The 22,305-nt window shown below is 41.8% G+C and overlaps 2 protein-coding genes across 2 annotated transcripts in view; both read right to left on the reverse strand.

Moving 5' to 3' along the window:
- COPG2 (coat protein complex I subunit gamma 2) overlaps positions 1 to 4,874 on the reverse strand; it is a 134,132-nt gene extending 129,258 nt beyond the window's left edge. The window contains exons 1-4 of the mRNA XM_087430765.1: positions 4,773 to 4,874; positions 3,551 to 3,603; positions 2,897 to 2,977; positions 139 to 210 (exon numbers count right to left, since the gene is read on the reverse strand). Coding sequence (XP_087286891.1) covers positions 139 to 210; positions 2,897 to 2,977; positions 3,551 to 3,603; positions 4,773 to 4,809 — 243 coding nt within the window. The 5' untranslated portion in view covers positions 4,810 to 4,874. The remainder of the gene's footprint in view (positions 1 to 138; positions 211 to 2,896; positions 2,978 to 3,550; positions 3,604 to 4,772) is intronic.
- A 368-nt stretch (positions 4,875 to 5,242) lies between these two features.
- Positions 5,243 to 17,907, reverse strand: TSGA13 (testis specific 13). Its single transcript, XM_087434288.1, has 8 exons — positions 17,885 to 17,907; positions 15,888 to 15,953; positions 15,614 to 15,692; positions 13,362 to 13,433; positions 11,982 to 12,179; positions 8,719 to 8,861; positions 8,013 to 8,140; positions 5,243 to 5,412 (listed from the first exon to the last, which is right to left on the reverse strand). Exons 1-8 carry the CDS (start codon positions 17,905 to 17,907, stop codon positions 5,243 to 5,245), a joined length of 879 nt encoding a protein of 292 aa, XP_087290414.1.
- Between the last annotated feature and the right edge of the window lie 4,398 nt (positions 17,908 to 22,305).

Below are 22,305 nucleotides of genomic sequence, written 5' to 3' on the forward strand. Positions count from 1 at the left end.
AGTTTTATGGAGATAAACAATTTTTAAGTAATTTTAAACATTTCAAGCAACCTTCCCTAATTTGGAACACTCTAAGTTCCTCAAGGAAAACAAATAAAAGAAGCTTTTTCAGACCAGAAGAATAAAAAAAAGACTTACATCATTAGATTGAAACAATCGAGTCATTGCAAAGAAGGCTTCTGTGGCTTCCGTAGTTCCAAAGTGTTCACCCTAAGTAAAATTTAAAACAATTTCTTAAACTTTAAAAAAAGTATATTAAAGATTTTCTCTTTATTTCTGCAAAAATCTTTTAGAGCTCAGGAAAAAATCTCTGTAAACATTCTGCCTCTTTGCTATTTTTCTGGCTTTCAATTTATAAACCTGCATAACCATTTATCCACTTCTTATTTAAAACAATTCAGTATCACACACCATGTTATAAAAGTTCTAGAATAATGGTCTCTAACCTTTTAGCAAGAACTATTTTAATTTCCCAGAAGAATTATGATTTATAAGGAGGCAGAAAATGATAGCAACTTGAGCTCCTAATCAGAAAAGGATGCTATTGTTACACTACTGACGAGCAGAGATCATACCTTATACATTTCTGTAATCCAAGGCTCAGCACAAAGCCTGACATAAAGGAGCACAAAGGAGCATAATATATATTAAACCGTAAAGAACTATCTATTAGGAATCCCAGAAAACATGGCTAAAAAGGACCAACCAAAAGAGAAGGAACCAGATTAATCATATAAAAATAAGGCTTAAAGGGCTAACAGATCTCAAGATACTGGCTCAAGCCCCTAAAAACATGCTTTGGATCAGAACTTTAATGTGCTTAATAAATCACCCGAGGATCTTGCCAAAATGCAGATTCTGATTCAGTGGTTCTGGGGTGAAGCCTGAAATTTTGCATTTCTAACTAGCTCCCAGTGATGTGAATGCTGCTGATCTGGGAACCACATTTTTTTGGGGTAGCAAGGTGTTAGATAACCTATTTCACTAATAGTCAAAACACTGTAGACCACAGACCACCTGAAACATTACTGTCTCAATATTTAATTTCTTCATTAAAAGCAATCCTATATAATATGTTAGGCTTAATTACTTTTCAGGGCTTCAGATTTTCACAGAGAATATAACTAACCTTCAATCTATTTGTCATAGGTATAAGAATAAACAAATTTTGATGAAAAACTTTGAAAGTTTAGGATGAAAGACAAAGTATAATAAGAGTTTGCAATTACTTAGAATACTCAACCTGCTCATCAGCAAGAGATTTCCTTCTCTTTCTTTCATAAATATTTAGTGAACACATAGAGATCCCTGTACTTTTCAGTCATATTAGTAAGTCCTAAGGCCCTACTTTTTGACTTGAAACTCAGAGAATATATGGATATGTCAACTCATAGAAATTTAAAAGTATTTTTCCATAAAGCACTATCAAGAACCAGGCAAAAGATAAAACTAAAGTTCACAAACCTGTTTATGCATCAGACCATGCTTGGTAATTTCCCTATCAAGATAATTAAATGTTCCAACATAAGTTGTCTATCAAAGAGGTATTGGCCAATATAAAAGTATATGCTACTCTGAACCAACTTCAACTACACAAAACTCTGTTTATATAATGGATTTTGCCAACTTGGACACAAATGTGTGCTCTGAAAAGTTAAATTAAACTGACTGCCTTAAATGATTCTAATATGCTACAGAGAGGGATATGATGTTTGCGACTACATATATATTATTTAAATGTATGTACTTGTTGCTCAATCTCCATTTGCAAACTACAAAACTTTATTACGTCTCTGGATGAGGTCTTCAGTCATGAAACATAGTAAAGATAAAACATTCCCATGGAATTCAAATTGGAAACCATAGTCTTCTTAGCACCACATGTAAATCACCTGAAGTATATATGGATGTGTGTCTTCATGTGTGCTTGTGTGTTTGTGTGTATGTGTGTGGGTGTGTGTATATGTGTGTGTGTGTGTGCATATATATATATAAATATATATATATATGAATCTAAGAAACTAAATCAAATTTTCTAAGGCCCTAGACATTTCATGAGATTTTTTTAGTCTGAAGCAAACAAGAAAAAATAAAATTAATAACAATAACAGCAAACAGAATCTACATTCCATTAGGGCAAATATTTTTGCTGGTTTTGTCTGCTATACGCCCAGTGCCTAAAACAGTGCACAGGACACAGCTGGTGTGTAATAACTATTTGCTGAATGACTGAATGAAGACTATTACCAAATGCTTACTATGTGTCCAGGGCTATGCTCAATGCTTTATGTTTATTACCTTATTTAATCATTATATCTTTGTAAAACAAGTATTATCATATTCCCCATTTACAGAAAAGGACATTAAGGTACAAAACGGTTAAGCCCAGAATCATATTGCTTGTAATGGTGGACTAGGGATAATAAATATATTATAATAAATATATAATAATAAATATATCATCCCTAAATATTAAAATCAAAGCTTTAAAACATCACTATTATTACCCCCTATACAAAAAAAGGGTAAAATATCTATCTGGAATTTGTCTAAGATTTTGTACTATATTTCTGGAGAGACATAAAGACCTCTGAACAAATCTAAACATGTTTTAACATTAACTTGTCAAATATGTGTTAATACTTGTTAAATTCACATCAATGCTGAGAATCTACAGTGTGCTTAACTGGTTCAGTACCTCATGAATAAAAAAGAAGTATATGTCAAAATCTTTGTCCTCAAGAAGTTTTACATATTACTACCTTAATCAAACATTGTAGATTTTAAGATTAAGTGAATTTTTTAAAAACAAATTATTATACTTTCCAGAAAGTATTTCACTGCATGTTATATTCTATTCCAGGACATAAATTTGAGGAAAATCAAAATAGTTTACCTGGTTCAGTAAGTAAAGAATCTTTGTAAGAATATGCAAACATCTTCTTGGATTGATGGGCGTTTCATTGAATATACGAGCCTATGGAAACAAAAAACACTCATATACATAGCATATTTTCTATCTTTTCTACCACAGATTACAGAAAATAAACTTTAATAAAGACTATTCTATATTTTAATCACAATATCCAAATAATGTTAGTTTCTTACAGTTTTCAATTTATTACGGTATATGATAACTTATTAGATGTGGCCTTGACTTTCCATTCTACAGTCTGACTCATTCCCTGAGGTCTACTGCTTCAACTCTGTGGGCTTTATCTGTTAAGTAAGAATCACAACATTTATCTACATCATTTGAACACAGTGAACTTAATATCTATAACTTCCTTCTATAACCTTGCACTAAACACCTCTTCTAGCATTTTGTTTAGAATTCCCAACATGAGGCCGAGTCTGTGTTTTTGCATTTGTATAAACTCTAGACTCTTCTGTGACAAGTAACCCCTCTTCTTTTTCCCTCAAGTCTATATTCTCTGAACTCAGTTACATTCTTTAATTCTTATTTTGGATCATAGCATTTCAGGGGCTCTCTGCCCAGCATTCTAGAATGGAATGAAAAGAAAGACGACAATATACTTCCAAGCCATACCTCCTGTAAGACAGCACTCTTCTCCAGATGCCGAAAAGGGTTGGAGCCACTACCTATATTATAAAACAAAAAATGTCTTTAACAGCTGTCCTACACAAACTTATTTTCTACAGAAGGGTATTGAATGCTTGGGATATCTCACCTAAGTGAGGTGACCACTTGGATATCACAGTGATAATCATTACTAATATGCATATAAATTGAATAAAATCATTTTGATTCTGGTACTAGCTCTGCCATTGCTATCCTGTAAGATCTTGTATTTCTCTTTTGCAGGAGCCCTGCGGGAAATGAGTGCCTTCTTTCCTTGCTTTCTTTTTAAATGAATGTTACAAATATCTGTCATGTCCACACAACTAACATTAATGAGACTGCGGTAGGGTCCTTCGGATTTCACTAAATGCAGGCACTATTTTATGTGTTTCTAACATTTACTGTGAGGCAGAAAAGAAGCGTTTAGCAGAGAATCATATAAACTTAAAGCTGAAAGGGGCCATGGAGGTTTACTAACCCAACCCTCTACCACACTTTGTGAGGGCAGCTATCAAACACTGAGATTTCTTTTTTTTTTTTTTTAAGGTAGCTTGGCATTTTCACCATTTGCTCTGGACCAAAAACGGGTATTCAGTCGCAACTCACTTTTGGATGCCTGAGCATTAAATGATCTCTGTACCATGGGACAGTTTTGCCCCCAGCAAGCGGACAGACCAAGGGCCCCAGAAAGACCTGGAGTACCTGTAAGGTACCTCCAAGTTCATCTACACACACACGCTGCCCTGTCGATCTCAGACCCACTCCGTGCCTAACACAACCAGCATCCCCCGCCTCTCACACGCGCACACCCACTCCCTCCGCCACCTGCCAAGGGCCCGCCCCCTCTGCCGGCAGCCCACCCCCTGTGAGCGGGGCGGAGGCGGCTCCGAGGGGCTGCGCCAGAGTTGGGCGGGGGGACGACACGCGGATCCCCAGCAGCCCGAGCGGGGCGCGGGCGCCGGGGCGCGAGCGCGCGACCCGAGGGGAGGCTCGGGCGCCCGGGGGAGGGGCTAGAGGCAGGCCCCGGGCTGGAGCGGAGCGGGGCGGAGGGAGGGGCCGGGCTCCAACTCCGGCCCCCTGGCACACCGGCGCCCACGCCCCCAGGTCCGCAGTCCCCGAGAGCAGGTGGCGGCCGGCGGGGGAAAGGTCGCCCGCGGCTGAGGGTGGGCGTCAGACGCCCAGCGCGTACCAGACTCCTCGTCCTTCTTGTCGAATTTTTTAATCATCTTGGAAGACTTCCCAGCGCCCAGAACCACCGCAACCGTCCCAGGCGCCGCAGCCGGTGAGCGGAAGAGGCTGCAGGAAGGCCGGCCTCGCGCTCTGGCGCCGGTTGGGCCGGCGTCCCGTCACTCGGGGAGAAGGCCCGCCCTCCCGGCTGTGGCGGCCGCCCTCGCCCCCGAGGGACGGGGCCACGCCCTCTCCTCCTCCCCCTGCCGGGCGGAGGCGGGACCAGGCGCTGGGACCCCGGGGCGCATCCCGGACCCTGCGGCGACAAGTAGGAGCTGGGGGCTCGCCCCGGCCCACCCTGCCAGCGACCAGGCAGCCCACGCCCGAATCGGGCAGAATGCGATTTTATTTGGTTGGCACGCCCTGGATGGCAAGTTCTGCAGGCCCCTCAGTCTCTGGAGACCGAGGCGAAAGGCCTGAGGGGTTTGGTTTTCACTTAACGACAGTGGCATTTTTTATAATCCACTGCTCGGCCCTTCCATTGCGGAAGGCGTTGTCCCCTGGCACAGTTCTGGTGGGCTTCTCTTCCAGGAGCGATGAAAGGGTTAGTGGTTCCCAAGTCATTTTGGAAGTTGGCATGTCACCCTTTGACTTCTTGGAGACTGCAACAAAGCACAGGGCACTTTGGTGAATGTGGATTTCCACAGGGTCTAGAAGGACACTTCATGTGAGGCGTGAAAGAGACCCACTTGGAGGAAGAAAGCTAGTCTTTACTCTTAGCATGAGGGTAGATTTTCGGACCACGGACTACCATTACTAACCTTCTTTATAATTCTGGATTCCTTCCCTTCATCAAAACCCAGTTTAAATCACTGACAGTTTCTAGTCTTCCCTGTTTAATCCCACCCCTTTCAAATGATTCCATCTGCAACCACGTTGACTTATATAACTCCTACTAAGTCAAAGTGCATTCGCTCATATTCCTCTTAGCCTTTTCCTAAAATGTACGTTGGTTGTCAGTTCTCCTGACTGAGAAATTGTTTCTGCCTTTGGCTTTAGTGTCATCACTTTATCCAGATTCTCTTTCAACCTCTGCCTGTTCTTGGAAGCTTCTATTGTGGGTTCTTTCTGCTCCCATCCCTCCTCACTTTTTTGATGCATTATGCCTTGTAAATGTTCCTTGAATCTGTTTCTTTATTCTTACTGCTATCACCTTAATTCAGGTCCTATCATCTAACCAGCCTTCACAGCCCATATCCAAACCATCTTCTATGTGCAGTAATCTTTCTTTCTGTGGTTGCCTGGTAAACATATAACATTAGTGGTGGAAGGAGGGGTTGCTAGCAGTCTCTTTTACTTGAAGTGGAGACGTTGTTTCAACTTCACAGCAGATTGTCTTTGTTTAGCAAAAGCTCCATAATGGGCCCTTCAGAAGCATAAGTAAGTATCATTCTTATTTCTTGAGGGAAACTGTAAAGTCACCATAAATCTAATAAATGCTGCAGACTGAGATATTAAATGTTCTGTTTAGAAATGTAAATTGGGTTATCCTTAACAGGATCACAACCTTGAGAAATTAGAGAAATTTTAATCTAGATTAGATTCTAGATTCTGGAGAAATTCTTTCCCCTGATCTGAATTTAAGCGGAACTGCTAGTATCCTACATATGGTATCATTTAACATTTAACTCTGACTTTACTAAATGTGCCGTTAACTATTATGCTTGCCTTATCTAGCTTATAAAGCTCAAACCTTGTTTTCCAGGTGGAGTTTCCCTTGAAGGAAATAGATGTTCCTACTTATTTATTCTGGGGCTGAAAATAAATAGGCTTTGGGAAGGAGCGATCTTCTTCCCCGTCCTTGGGCCAAGGGTATTGGGAGCCTAGGCAGAGACAGTGTAGATAAGCCAGGAGACTCCCAAGAATGGGTCATGTGCTGAGAGCCTGCTGGGAAGTATAAAGGAACTGAGACCAGTTTGAGGCTGAGCCTAAGAGTAGCCCCTTTTAAAGCAAGGTAAATGACTCTCTGCTGTTTTTTAACTTCTCTCCACATCTGTGATGTTCTATCTATCTATCTGTCTCCACATCTATCTATGTTCAATATCACAGCTTGGTTTTAGCTGTACGTGGGTAGTTAAGAGAGGCAGCAGGTGGGCGTGGGGCGGGTGGCAAATAGGTGCAGGAGAAACAGAGAAGCCTGAAGTAGCTAGTTCGGGAACGGTACAATATGACCTCACACCTCTGGAACCGTGACTGTTTGGACTGAGGATGGCTGGCAAAGGTGTTAAGCAATCACTAAGATGGCCTTGTAGAAGTGGTAAGCATAGCTTAGGGAGTCTCAGAAATTGCTTGAGAGGAGAAACCCCATAGGAGAAATGAACTCTATCTTGAAGCCATAAGTTGGTGACATCTGGGGACCCATCAATTATTACTTCTAATACACAAATGTCTATTGAGTGCTCTGAAATCCTTCAGTGGGTCCCAACTGCCTACTGGATAAAACCCAAGTCCTTATATATATAATATACAAGGCCCTTCATGGTCTGGTCCATTTATCTACCTCACTTATTGAAAGTGCTGTTATGGGTGCTTGATAAGTATCCAACACTAACTAGGTTCCCCATAAATGTTGTTAAATGAATGATAATTTGTGAGGAGCATTCTCATTGTACCATCTTCCATTCATCCTTTTCTCAAACCCCTTCCACCCCATATCCTGCCTCAACCCCAGAGAGACTCATGGACCTCACAGACTTATCCTTTGAGGAAGGATGAGATTCACAGTGTGATATGCGTACTATTGGGTAGTTTGGGTGACACATAAACATTTAAAATTTAATTATTATGAATGTCATTAAATGTATGTCAGACAAAAGAAGTGTAATTAGTATATCAAACCCATGATGTCAGTGATACAGTATCAATTAGGACAAGAACAAAAAAAAGTCCTTTTAAAGAAAAACATTAAGAAAAAAATAGGACAAATAACACATGGATATGACCAAAACTATTAAAGTGGTAGATGATGCAGTTCTGGAAACACTATGCTAGAGCTTTCCTGAAATTTGAGGGTTTAAACAGGGTCCAAAGCCCAGCACCACTTGGGTCTCTATCAGTTCTTAGCTTCCATGCTACAAGGAAAAATAGTCTCCAGAACCACCATGAGAGATGTCGATTTGCCCTTATTTCTAGTCCCCTTACATTGTCCCTCCCGCCCACCTCTCAGTCCCATAAGCCATTGCTTTGAAGAAGAAGAGCTTACCATCTTTCGTCATATCTCTTTTACTGACTGGAGCAAAGTTGAGCTGAGGGTACATTTTTTTCTGTTTCCTCAAAGCGTAGACCTTCGAATATTTCCCTTCACTCTTGAAATCGTTGTTGGTGGAAAACCTTAAAGAAAGATCATTTAGTAGATCCTAGGGCAAGGGGTTGGTGGAATCAGTCACTACATTCTCAGATTCTGGGGGAGAACAAAGGACAATGACTAGAGGGTGTTCATTGGTACAGAGTGGGAGTTTTGTTCAGTGGAAGGGATGCTTCTAGAACCTAACATTGTAAACCTGTGAAGGAACCCCAGAATCTCCTCTCTCTTCTCCAAACTAGACATAGGCTGCTCCTGTAACTAGTTTCAAATAAAGTCTCATAGCACATTATTCATATGCTACAGCACTTGATATTCACTGAGGGAAAATTTTTCTTCTGTTTCCTCAAAGCATAGACCTTCGAATACTTCTCTTCACTCTTGAAAATCATTCTCAGTGAAAAACCTTAGTTTTGCATTACGGTTTCTTTGTCATTAGGGTGTAAATGAGATTGCGAGCCATGTAGGGAAGCTGTCTTATTGTTATACAGTTGTACATATTCCCTACAACCAAAAAGCGTTTATTAAGTTGAATTGAAAAGAGATAATAATGTGAATAAGGAAAAGATAGGCAAGAAAATGAGTACAAGAAGAGCCAGGACTTCACCTAAACCATTGTTCTCGCTTCGATGTAGGATCCTCCAACAGTATCACAGGGAAGATTGGTTTCAGCTCAGATCTTAACTTTTTTTTCTGAGACATCAGGGGCAGGCAGAAGTTCTCAGTCGGTCTGTGATGATGGCAACTTTCCTGCAGCAGAGGGAAGAAGAGTAAGTAAGGGAGTAAGCTGAGTCATTTGGGACTTAAAGGCTGAACTAAGTTCTTGGACTAAGCTCCAATTCCCCTAAAATGATGCAACAAAGCCTGTCAGAGAGGGAAGTGGGGACTCAGAAACCAAAAGAAGAGGAAGCAGTTCCTAAGTGGGCTAATACCCATTTGTGTCATTGCCAGATGACTTGTCCAAAGCTTGGTCAGTTTCCTAAGGAATTGATTGAACTTGCCCACTGACCCTTTGAAGTGAAGCAGAAGAATTTATCCAGTTTTGAGAAGGATTCAATTAGTGAATTGCTTAGCAAACCAAACATTTGATAATAAATTGGGAAATAGATCCACAGGTCTCTACCTGTCTTTCTCAGAAATGGCTGCCTCATTCACATTCCATTCTCTGTCTGCATTGAAAAGGCCACAGAATGGGATGTTTTATGAGGTAATAATTTTATCATTACTAAAGGTCACAGAATCAAAGGCTTTCAGAAAGGATCTTAAAGATCATCAAGTCTAACCATTCATCTGACACTCATATCCCCTCCACAACCACTATCAAGTGGTCAATCTTCCTATTCCTAAAAACCCAACCTATTTCATCTTTGATCAGCTGATAGCCATCTCCCTGCAACTTCTACCCTATAGTCCAAACAGAACAAATCGAGTGTCTCTTTCACAGGGTCCTTAAAGAAGTTGAAGAAATCCGTCATGTTCCTCCTAAGCTCGCTCTCTCTTCCAGGCTCAATATTGGCAATATTTTGAGCTTTTCCTCATATGACATGGCTTTGCGTTCCCTATTCACCTGATTTATCTCATTGTAACTCATTTGAGAAAGTTACAATTTATATTCTTCCTAATGTGTGGCAATCTGAAATGAAAACAATATGCTAGGTGTAGCAACTGCACGACACATCCCATCATCCCGTTAAAATCTCTATTCAAATGTCATTGCCTCTTCTGAGAGCCTTCCCTAACTACACTATCTAAAATCACCACTCACACCCATCACACTCCATTCCTTTATCCTGCTTTGTTGTGGAATTTATCACATTATACATTATCTGTGTGATTGTTTGCTTGCTTGTCTGTCTACCTCACTAGAATTAAACTTCATTCGCGTAGACTTTGGCTTAGTCACAATGTTCCTACCATCCATAACAGTGCCTGCTAAGAGTAGAAGACTGAGTCTAGTTGTACAAAATAGGACCTATGAGGGCATCCTTTTCTTCAGGAACTATGGTAGGGTCGGTTTCACTTAGAAGGGGCTGTGAGTATAACAATCACTGTGATAGATGTGTCTGGTCCATTCTACTACTTACCTGCTGGAACCCACACTCCTTTGTATACATGCCTGGGCATAGCAAATGAATACTTCTTTTGAATATGATCTTAGGCTCACAAAAGATTGTCACATTTGTCAAGCAGGAGAAGGAGGAGATGCAGCACAAATATTAAAGAGGCCTTCTAGATATTGGGCATTTCCATCTTCTTGGACTTATTTCAGATAGCCCCTTAAAATTACCATTGCCAGTCTTTGACAATCAGAGCCTTAACTCTGTCTATTGATACAATTTGGCTGGTACCAAATTTGTTCATGAATATGATCAGGTCCTGCATGTGATCTGGAAGGTTCACAAAGGGCCAGCTGTTGGAAGAAAGCTTTTCTTGCACCAAGGTTACAATAGTGCAATAGTGATAGTCTTGTATTTCCTTTTCTACCTTGAGCAGGGCAATCCTGGCCTGGTATTTGTCCCTCTGTCAGTGTATATTACTCACTACCATGAGAAACAACCGTTGAGTTTAGCTTCAAAGGGCACAAATTCTGAGCAACAACCAAGGAAATACTCATTCCAAATTCACCACATTTTATTATAAGGGTCTGTCTTGGGTAGTGCCATTCCCAGCATCAAATTTCTGTTACAATTAGATTCTTTTGTTTGTACTTTCACTTATTTAATTTCTTCTTGTTATATTTATTAGGCCCTCTCTCAAGTCTGCCAAGACGTTTTTTAGGTCTTGATTCCTAAATATCTCTTAAATTGATTTTCTTCACTTTCTCTGCTATTGATTTAGTTCAATTCTTCATCATCTCTCACCTTGGCTATTGTAGTAACAACAAAACTAATCTTTCTGAATTTTGTCTCTTCACAAATAATGTGCCTTTCTCCCAACCTCCAAAAAAGGTCTTTATAAAATGCAAATTTGATTATATCCTTTTATTTCCTGCCATTTACTCTCTTACATCTCCCTAAATGCACCTCACTTTCTCATGTCTCCATGCCTTTGCCCTTCCCTCTGATTGTAATATTTTCCTATTCTTTTGTCAGGGGTCACCTCCTCTGTAAAACCTTCCTGATTACTCCCTTTCCCCTAACAAAGATATTAACCTCTACTCCATTTTAGTTCTGTATCTTATATATTCTTTTATTATTCATATATCCTGGTATATTATAATTACTTTTATATATCTCATTTACTGATCTGTCTCTCCTATTAGACTCCGAGTTACTTCAAGATAGAAACTGTCCTGTAACCATCTTTATATTTTACTTCTTAGGTTAGTGTATGTTCAGCAATTGTTTATCGAATTGAATTTGAACTCCTTTAGTGTATAACAGAGTCCCAAATGTCTGGCTGCTGTGATAGTAAATGCTCTGTTCCTCTTCCCTTCTCTTGACATCCAAAAGCAGTAAGTGTAAAGTATAGCCCTTTATTCCTTTCCCATGTAGATATTCATTTCTTGTCCTTATTCCTTATTTCCTCATTTATCCTTTGCTACTTTATACTCAACTAGATAGCCAGAGGCTTAGTTTACCCTTTGTAAATTACAAACTAAATAGTTTTGGCCAAAGAGGAATAGTTTCTAATTAAGACCGTCTTTTCTCCATGCAATGAAGTTTCACGACCCCAGCTTGTACAACTCTGATTCTGAGTATTTCCCAGGGTCTCCCGATTCTGTTTTGTGAAGCATGTGGCAAAGAAGAAGAAAGAGATTGGCTCCTGAATACCATCCTCCATGGTAAGTTAGCTCCCTTCTTCTAGCTAACTCCTAATTCCTCAGGGTCCTTACTCAAGGTGCCAGGAAACTTCCCCGGGTGCCATTACCTTGAGCAGTAACTCCTTGGAAAAGTATTTTGGTGTGACTTGCTGGTGGATCAGGCAGGGAAGTGGGTTGTTGGTCATAATCAGTAAGGTCTTATCCTGATCATACTCTGTTACTTTTAACATGAAGCTTTTGATTTTCCTGTTTCGAGCCAGGAATTTCTGCAGTGCAGTGGGCTTCAAAGGCTCATAGTACTGGGCCTGAGCAGACAGAAGGGTTTCCAGACAGACAAAGGATTCAGATCAAGAGAAGAATAACAAATCAGTTGGCTAATCTTTTGCCTCTGTGGGGTAGGGCTGGACAGGGGCTGGACAAATCGGCTCTGAAATGTATTTAACAGAAAATGTCTGAAGCTCTCTCTCTGTCCCCTTCTTCCTTGAGAACATTCTGTGCACATAGACTAAGAGGGTGGAGAAGTGAGATGGAAAGGTTTCCACAATAAAAGGAGCAAGGTGACTTAATTCTTCTAAAACAGTGTAACTTAATGCCCAACATAATGGGGCAACCAGAGAGGTTTCTATGTTAAACCTAAATGGCCTTCTCCACAACTCTCTCTGAGGCAGAAGGGACAAGCTGTCAGGGACCAAATCTCCTTGCTCAGGGAGTTCTGAGGGTGGGGCAAGAGAGCCCTTATCCACATCTTCCCACTCACCAATGTTTCTCCACAGGCACAACCACATTAACATGCATAATAAGCACAACATTAAAAAGGCAAAGCCGGGGGCCAGCCCGGTGGCGCAAGTGGTTAAGTGCGCGTGCTCCGCTGCGGCGGCCCGGGGTTCGCCGGTTCAGATCCCGGGCACGTACCGACGCACCACTTGTCGAGCCATGCTGTGGTGGCGTCCCATATAAAGTGGAGGAAGATGGGCATGGATGTTAGCCCAGGACCAGTCTTCCTCAGCAAAAAGAGGAGGATTGGCAGATGTTAGCTCAGGGCTGATCTTCCTCACCAAAAAAAAAAAGAAAAGGGAAAAGCCATCACAAAAGACAGCATGTCACTTAAGATGTGGGTGGGGGAAGTGGCAGTCCCACTAAATTTGCTTTTCTGTCAATAGGAGGAAGGCAGAGGATTGGAGACAGAGGAAGGAAGAGGGAGAGAATGAATTACTTCCTGATTATATATAAGTTTTCTCAACTTGAAAAAAAAAATCAGCTGCAGGGACGGCTGTGTTCCCAGTTCCTCCCTCCTCTCTCACCACCACCATTCCCAGCACTGCCTCTGGCATGGTGTCCCAGGACAGCTCTGCCTCCCAGTCCCATGAACACGCACAGTCACAGAAGCGGGCTGCACCTGGAGGCATTTAGGGTACTCTGCAGCAGACCGCTACCCCACTGCTGAAACTTGCTCTTAGGGATCTTGGCAGAACGCTTCTTCCACCTACCAAATTTGGATGGACTGTGTAATACCGAAGGTTCTTGAGAACAAATTTTGATTGCCAGCCTGCATCATTAATCTGGAGACAATAATCAAAATTAGTGGTTGCACCTCTCCTAAACAGTATTCCATTCCTTACCTCACCTTCGTCTGGCTAAAAACTGGTCTCTAATTTAAATTGTGAAGAGAACACTGTGCTTCGTGTTGTGCACCCTGGGTTTCTGGAATGCGGGCCACAGCAAGGAGAGCTAGGTTCTGAGACAACCTGACAGGGAAGCTGTACACAGAAATGTGGACCAGCTTTATGAAATGTCAGATCAAGCTGTTAGGAGGTAAAGTAGACAAGGGCAGCATCAAAATTCAGATGGGGCGATCACACCTCTTTCTTCTGTCTTTTCTGTTTCTATAGGAGTAAAATCAGGTGAAAATCAACATGGAGGACAACCTGTAAGGAGAAAAGCAGGTTACAAAAGGGCGAGAACCTACGGGCTGTGAGTGGAAGGGAGCCCTGGGGATAACTGCCAACTGAGCTGCAGGCGGACACACTCACAGAGGAAGGGGAAACCACGGTGCATTTTGCATTTTTGAATATTTCTGCAGTATGTATGTGATTCTTCCGAAATGTTGCAAAAATAATTGAATTTTGGTAACAATTCTGTCTACCACTTTGCATTTTTCTGCTGGTGGTAGTGCTGGTGATTGGTGGATTGTTTGAGTGTCATGTCTGGTGGTAGAGGAGCTGGGCCTCTTCCTTCTCCTTCTCCTGACCCCAGCGATGTTGCCTAGCCTCTAGCTTAGCCCTAGGTTATCATATGATGAATCAAAGGGATGAGAACACATGGAGACAAAAGCTCTGAGTTACCTCCTTTGGGCTTGGCATAATCAGAAATCAGAACAAGAGGAGGTGAGCACAACCTGTATTTGGATCAACATTTCTAAAGATTGCTATGCCCCCAAGGAGGTGATATGGCAAGATGGGGGGCAGAGGAAGGGCAACATGCACTGAAAAGGTGAGTAAAGCAAGAAGGTGAATGGAGAAGAGGGAAGTAGGAAGAGTGGGTCAGCACTGTGCAATGAGGGGAGGCGTGATTATGCTCCAGGAGGAAAATGCCAGGACTTGGCAATGCCTGGGGATTGGGGGAGGACCAGGAAGAGGACTAGCAGAGCCGCACCTTACATTCCTTTAGGAACGGTGGGATGAAATATGGGACAAATCCAAAGATGCACTGATTTAATTTTTATTACCTTTTGGAAAACTGAAGTCCTTTTGTTCAAAATAAGAATATAGTATGTGGGCTGGCCCCATGGCTTAGCGGTTAAGTGCCCGCGCTCCGCTGCTGGCGGCCCGGTTCGGATCCCGGGTGTGCACTGTCGCACCGTTTCTCCGGCCATGCTGAGGCCGCGTCCCACATACAGCAACTAGAAGGATGTGCAACTATGACGTACAACCATCTACTGGTGCTTTGGGGGAAAAAAAAAGGAGGAGGATTGGCAATAGATGTTAGCTCAGAGCCGGTCTTCCTCAGCAAAAAGAGGAGGATTAGCATGGATGTTAGCTCAGGGCTGATCTTCCTCACAAAAAAAATAAAAAAGAATATAGTATGAAAAACCTACTTCACAGATATGACATATATATTTAGAATCATAGAAGTCTCAGAAAAATTTATTTGGGAGAAAGATGCAAAGACTTTTCTTTTATGAGATTTTTTAAAAATTGATTTTAGGGGGGAATGTCTCTGGGGAAAATGTTTTTACTCTTGAATTTTTCTGAGGTATTGCATCTCGGTTCCAAATTAGTCTCCAGCAGTTGACTAAACTCACAAGAGTGTCCAAATTGGAATATGTTTTTAGTTTTGTGTTGGGTTGCACTATCTCTGGCTGATAAAATAAAAGTTGGCCTGGAAAATTCACTCGAATATGATAAACCTGGGGAAGTGACCAAGATACCTAATGGAGTTTTGCTGCAAGAGGTGGCCACAAAGTCTAGGTAAGTCAGGGTCTAACACTTACTCACACCCTAAGATAGGTTTCTGGTCCCTGGGTTTTAAGCCCTGATTTATTGCTGATGTGTCCCGTCTCTTCTCTTTTCTGTGTCTCTGTTTCCCTTGCATAAAATTAGATAAATTAACCTCGCTCTCTGCATAAATCTTGACCCATTTCTGCTTTACAACAGGAAGTTTGTGAGACTCAGCTTATAAAGTACTCTAAGGAACTCCAGAGAAAGATTACAAATGAACATTTGCTAATGCTCTTCCTTACCTCAGTACTATTAACAACGGTTCCTTTCTCAAGTTTAACTAGGCTAGTGCCTGAAGTCTTTGATTTGCCACAGTGAAACCTGAAAAAGAGGCAAAACATCCAGTTGTATTTTCTTACTCAGAGCCCTGGTCATCTGCATGTTCTCAATCTCTGCAACAAAGTTTGGGAGCCTGACTTAGAAGGGCTCAATTTAGGTGATCACTAATTGAATATGAATGGGTAATGAAGAATAGGATTCATTAACCAGCCTGCATGCTGGGGAAAAACAAAAACTCAGTTTGAAGAATCAAGCAAGTGGGACCTATTGGAGATGTGATGACATCTGTTGAGTTGATTTCTTCTAAAATAGGGGTTTTAGACCACTCAAGGAAGTGCTCTAGTAGACTGTTTAAGGAAATTCTTTTCTATAGCTGGACCCTCATTACACCCTTAAAGACCACCTACTGTTTTGAATGCCTACCTGCCTACTCTTTTCCACATGGGAATGGCTCTGTCTTCACCAATGATTAGCTGGTGATTCCATGAGAAAGAATATAGTTAGCGGAACTTCACAACTAAATGTCCAATTCTTAATGACCAGGCTTAGATTACTGGCTCCCTCATGTTCCTAACCACATCTAAGTTTCTCTTCCTAGAACTAGGGTAGTAAAAATAATCATCAATGGCAAATAGTTTCATACTATGCTCTTTCACTTACCCATTCCCCATTTTCCCATTCCTCACCCAGATACAGTTCCCATTGGAGAAAAGAGGGCAAGGGGCAGAAGCTGCAGTATTTAGTAATAAAGTATTTTGGATTCCGTGACTGATTCTTACTAAATCCATTTACTTCCTGAACAGAGTGAAAGATGCTCATAAGTAAGATAGGGTTAATGGTTAAAATAAGTGGCCTGGGGGCCGGCCCCGTGGCTTAGCCGTTAAGTGCACGCGCTCCGCTACTGGCGGCCCGGGTTCGGATCCCGGGCGCGCACCTACGCACCGCTTCTCTGGCCATGTTGAGGCCGCCTTCCACATACAGCAACTAGAAGGATGTGCAACTATGACATACAACTATCTACTGGGGCTTTGCGGGGGGAAAAAAAAAAAAAAAGGAGGAGGATTGGCAGTAGATGTTAGCTCAGAGCCGGTCTTCCTCAGCAAAAAGAGCAGGATTAGCATGATTGTTAGCTCAGGGCTGATCTTCCTCACAAAAAAAAAATAATAATAATAAGTGGCCTGCTTCCTCTTTGGAAATAGTTCCATTTCGGGGTTAAACTAGCTCAAATTAAGTAGGATCCTGCAACTACCTCAACTAGACCTCTCTCCTTTAAAAATGAGGGTGGCAGAGTAAGGACCAAAATAAGAAACGAAGAAATAGCCAAGCTATGTAGTTGGTAGGTCAACTGGCTATAGCATGGCGCAAATAATACCAAATCCAGGATCAAATCCCATCCAAGGATGGATAGCTTCCATCTCAGGCCAGAGGTCTTAAAAATAGTTCCAAGGGGAGCAGGTGACACATTGTAGATAGACCACAATAAATTCATCCCCACTAAACTTCTTAAAGTTTATGCCCTCTTGATATGTCCTATTACCTTGAGTAATAATAATATATTATAATCTTTATTGTAGCACTTTTCAAAATGATTGTTTGGTATCTAAAAGGCAGCACAGGATCCCAGATACTCTTCCTCAGGCCAATTTAAGGCATAGAGCTGCATGAAAAATGCTTCTTCAGCCCAGCAGTGTCCATTTTGGACAGGCAGGTGCTTTCCTTTTGGCAAAGCTACTCTAGTTGCTACATGAAACACAGACCAAGATCTGGTTTTTGATCTGAAGACAGTCAGTCAATTAAAACGTTTTTGTTGTGAGGAAGATCAGCCCTGAGCTAACATCCCTGCCAATCCTCTTTTTTTTTTTGCTGAGGAAGACCGGCCCTGAGCTAACATCTATTGCCAATCCTCCTCCTTTTTTTTTTTTTTCCCTTTTTCTCCTCAAGGCCCCAGTAGATAGTTGTATGTCATAGTTGCACATCCTTCTAGTTGCTGTATGTGGGATGCCGCCTCAGCATGGCCGGACAAGCAGTGCCTCGGTGCGTGCCCGGGATCCAAACCCGGGCCAACAGCAGCAGAGCGCACACACTCAACTGCTAAGCCACAGGGCCGGCCCCAATTAAAACATCTTTAATGAGGGTCTACTCTGTGATTAGTACTGTTCAAAGTGCTACGGGTTACAAAATAAGTTTGTATAAGATGGTATTTATAACTTAGTTGAGCAAACAAGACTACGCACTTGGTGTGTCTCCTTTGGCCCATTGCTGTTCACTGCTAAGTGGGCCAACCCAAGGCAAGTATTCACTCAGAGGCCAAACTCAGTGCCTCTAAATAGTCCACGTTCTGCAGGGGTTCAATTCAATCCAGACATTTTTTCCTTAGCACACACTGTGTGTCTAGCCCCGCTCTTGTTCCTGTATGGGAAACAAGAGAAGACCAATAGGTGCTGTTGTGAATGCAGAAAATGCACAAGACATGATGATCCTTCCCCTCAACAACTTAAGTTTAGTTGGTAAATGGGGGGAGGGAAGTGGAAGTGATGGTTAAATGTGAAACAATAATGACAAATACATGCTAATATATTAGGTAAGTCACTTCATCTCTTGGGGCCTCGATTTCCTCATCTGTAAACTTGGAGAGAGTTAACTAAATGATTTAAAGGTGACATTCTCATTCCATGGTAGTGGTGAGATTTACCAACTAAAGCCCTGAAAATTCACGTCAGTCGTGGGAGAAAGTTGGAGGAGTAGACATCCTCTAATTTACTTCCCCTCTCAATACAACCATGTTTGTACATAGATTAGGCCTGAGAAGCTGGGAAAAGAAGGTGTATATATTGGTGTGTGTGTCAGGGGGAGGCAGGGAGTTGCTACACTTTTTGATATAGACAATTAAAAATGGAAGATAAAAGTTGATGATGTAGTTGATGATGATGATATGTTTCCTAAAGACTGTGAAGCTTGAGCTGGGCCTTGCAGGATAGTGTGTGAAGTAGCCTAACTGGAAGGTTATTTCTTATTGTTTTTGTTGTTGTTGTTGTTGTTATTTTAAGTAGGAAGAAATAAGAGTGGATAGTAGGACTGGGTCAAGTTAAGGGGGCCTTGACAATTAAGTAGAATATTGATAAGGCCTATCAGCCCAAGCTCCTACAAACCCCGTGGATTTGCAGGAAAGATCTGTGTTAGTGTTAATAGTGTTGACAGGTGATTGTTTAGGGTTTATGTCTAGTTTGATTGTCCAGACATAAACCCTAAAGATGATTGTCTAGAGTTTATGACTAGACTGAGCTAAACTCTGTAAGTTCCCTTGAAAGGAAACAGACTAATGAGCTTTTCACCTTTTTCTTACCGTTAGTTTTTCTGGAATTGTGAGTCCAGTTCATGTATATATTGAAACTAAAATAAATAGGAGCCATCAGATTGGGAGGTACAAGACTTCTGCTGCTTGTCTGCAACCCAGGATGGAGAAAAAATCACACAAACACAAAAACTACATTCAAAGTAAGAATGGGAAGATCTGGTATACAGTACCTTGAAGGATATCAGAAAATCTTAGTTCAGGGAGGAAGAAGAAATTCCTTGGCATGGAAACTTTCCATTTTGAAAATATCTTAATTATTCTTTTCTTGATTCTGGAGGAGACACACGGAATTTGTGATGAGTAGGCAATCTAGAATGCAGAGGTGTTCTGTGCTGAAACCAGAAAATGAAAAGCACAAAGACATACTTATACAAAATCTGCTACAGCCTGCTCCAATTTATTTTTCTAACCTATGACTTCCCTCCACACACAAACTGACCTTTTCACCATATCTTAATCAACCTCTACCTTAGCCAGTGTTTTCAGCCTATTCCTCAAACACAGTGAGCATTTCTCTCTTATTCCCCATACTTAAGACACTCTCCCTATCCTCTTCAAACCATTTGAATCTTCTTCTTTCTTTATGTTACTACTTAGGTCTTTCCTCTTCAGAGAAGACTTTTCAGACCAATCCAATCCCAAATTCTAGCCTATAGGCATTGTTTTTTGTTCAAGCATTTACATGGTATCTTGTAGCACTACCTGTACTTTTCTTTCTTTTTTTTTTGTGAGGAAGATCAGCCCTGAGCTAACATCCGTGCTAATCCTCCTCTTTTTGCTGAGGAAGACCGGCTCTGAGCTAACATCTATTGCCAATCCTCCTCCCTTTTTTTCCCCCAAAGCCCAGTAGATAGTTGTATCCCATAGTTGCACATCCTTCTAGTTGCTGTATGTGGGACGCAGCCTCAGCAAGGCTGGAGAAGCGGTGCGTTGGTGCGCGCCCGGGATCTGAACCCAGGCCGCCAGTAGCGGAGCGCGCGCAGCCAACCACTAAGCCACGGGACTGGCCCTACCTGTACTTTTCTTAAATGCAGGTCTTGTTTGCCTCCTAGGCGGTAAGCTCCTTGAAAGTGGAAATGTGAATTTTATATATATTTGTTCCCCCTGTAGTGCTTTGTATAGTAAGCATTAAAAAGCAATATTTGTTTATTTCTGAACATTTATATATTTACTGAACATTTATGACATGTTAGGCACCATCCTAAGTAATGGGAGCCAAACATGAGTCAGATGTAGTCCTCAACCTCATGGAGCTCATAGTTTAGCCAGGAAGAGAAACAAGAAGAATTCAATGCAACAGCTTGCAATACCTATATTAGACATAAGTTCAGAATGCTGTCAGAGCAAAAAGGAAGAGAACTTAAGGGAGGGAAAAGATTTGGAACTAATACCTAACCTGAGCCTGGAAAGCTGAGTGTGAGTTAACCAGGTGAAGAGAAGAGAAAATGGGCATTTGAGAAATGGGGAGCAACATGAGCAAAAACATGAGAATAGAACAAAGCATGGATGCCTGGAACACGAGCTTTAACGGAAAGGTAGCAAGAGATGAGACTGAGAGTTAGCCAAGGTCCAAATCCTAGAGTTGAAGTCCCTGATAGAAGCTTATAGGTTACTCCATGAGTAATGAAGAGCTATTAGGGATTTTGAATAAGGAGATACATTGAGCAATACGTATTTAGAAATATGAAAATGGTGGCAGTGTTTTCTGCCACCTGTGGGAAAGATGCAGAGGTCTTTGAGAAGGCTATAGCAGTTCTTAGGAAGGGTTGAGAAATTATAAGGGTCTGTAGTCGTCACAAATTTGTGCCACTCACCCCTGTCTCTTAGCCCTGGATGACTTATTCAAAGATGGCCAACCAGATTCTCTCTACTAGGAATTTGAAAGTTTGATAAAGACACACAGAGATCGGGCCGGCCCCGTGGCTTAGCGGTTAAGTGCGCGCGCTCGCTATTGGCGGCCCGGGGTTCGGATCCCGGGCGCGCACCGACACACCGCTTCTCCGGCCATGCTGAGGCCGCATCCCACATACAGCAACTAGAAGGATGTGCAACTATGACATACAGCTATCTACTGGGGCTTTGGGGGAAGAAAAGGAGGAAGATTGGCAATAGATGTTAGCTCAGAGCCAGTCTTCCTCAGCAAAAAGAGGAGGATTAGCACGGATGTTAGCTCAGGGCTGATCTTCCTCACAAAAAAAACAAAACAAAACAAAAGACACACAGAGATGAAAGATGATTGTAGCTGAGTTACCTTATGCAGCATCCCAGAGAGAGACTAAACTCCACCCATGGAGGTCCCCAGAGCTGTCCCAGATCTAGTCCCCCCGAAGTATGGTTATTCAGTTTTCCCGTCAATTCTGTGGGCTTTCTCAATATCCTTTCGAATGAATCTTTTTTGCTTAAATTAGTCAGAGTTCATTTCTCTTGTTTGCAACCAAAAAACCTAAACTGACATAGGTTCTGAAGCAAGGTAGTGGCAATGAAGAGGGATAAAGGAAGGATATCTGACAGGTGTTAGGAAGGCACAATTAATAGACTAGTAACCACCTGGGTCCACGGGATAATGGATATAGTCACATTTTTAGCTTGGTTACCTGAGTGGATGGAGGTGCAATTTGCCAAATTAGAGGATATAGGAGATAGACCACATTTGGGGGATAAATGATGAATTTTGATTTTGGTCAGTTGAATATGATGTACAGATGGGGACATTGTCTAGGAAATGGTTTAAAACACGGGTCTGGAGCTCAAGAGAGAGGGGTTTAGGATAGAATTACAGATTTGGGGGTCAGCCTCAAGTATATGTTCTAGTTGAAGCCATCGGAGTAGATGAGACCAAGCAGGAGAAATGGTGGGCTGAAAAGAGGCTAAGACAGAGGGCAGAGCCCCGGACCATGCAAACACCAAAAGAAGAGCATCACAAGTGGCTGGCGTCAAGAACACTGAGAAGGTGTGGCTGGGGGTTGGAGGAGAACCGGGAAAAAGTAGCCACAGGTCACAGGAAGAAACGATAGCATGAAAAAGGCGAGGAGAGCCTCTACCTTAAAGCCTCTAAACTGCAACTTTTGAAGGTATAGAAAAAGATAAAAATCTCACAAAAATTACCGAAGCTTAATAAACAACCCAGTGCTACCAATTATAAGGGAGATAAATCTAGACTGAAAAATCTGACTAGTCTTGAATTCAACAGAGACATCTGAGAGAAGATAATGTGAATGCATCACACATTCCTCACTGATTGTCTTCTTTTCAGACATAGGGCCTACCTCAGCCAAAGTCAGGTTGATCATCCCTTTCTAC

The sequence above is a fragment of the Ceratotherium simum genome, chromosome 1 (assembly GCF_057802395.1).
Source record: "Ceratotherium simum simum isolate JZ-2026a chromosome 1, ASM5780239v1, whole genome shotgun sequence".
Lineage (NCBI taxonomy): Eukaryota > Metazoa > Chordata > Mammalia > Perissodactyla > Rhinocerotidae > Ceratotherium > Ceratotherium simum.

Bases quoted from the DNA above. Each gene is read 5' to 3' on its own strand.
- TSGA13 (XM_087434288.1), bottom strand. From the start codon at position 17,907: ATGGGCCAAAGGAGACACACCAA. The intron at 8,862-11,981 runs GTAATGGCACCC...CCTCTGCTGCAG, and splicing joins CCAAGGAGTTACTGCTCAAG to GAAAGTTGCCATCATCACAG. The intron at 5,413-8,012 runs GTAAGCTCTTCT...GCTTTGTTGCAG, and splicing joins AAGAGATATGACGAAAGATG to TCTCCAAGAAGTCAAAGGGT.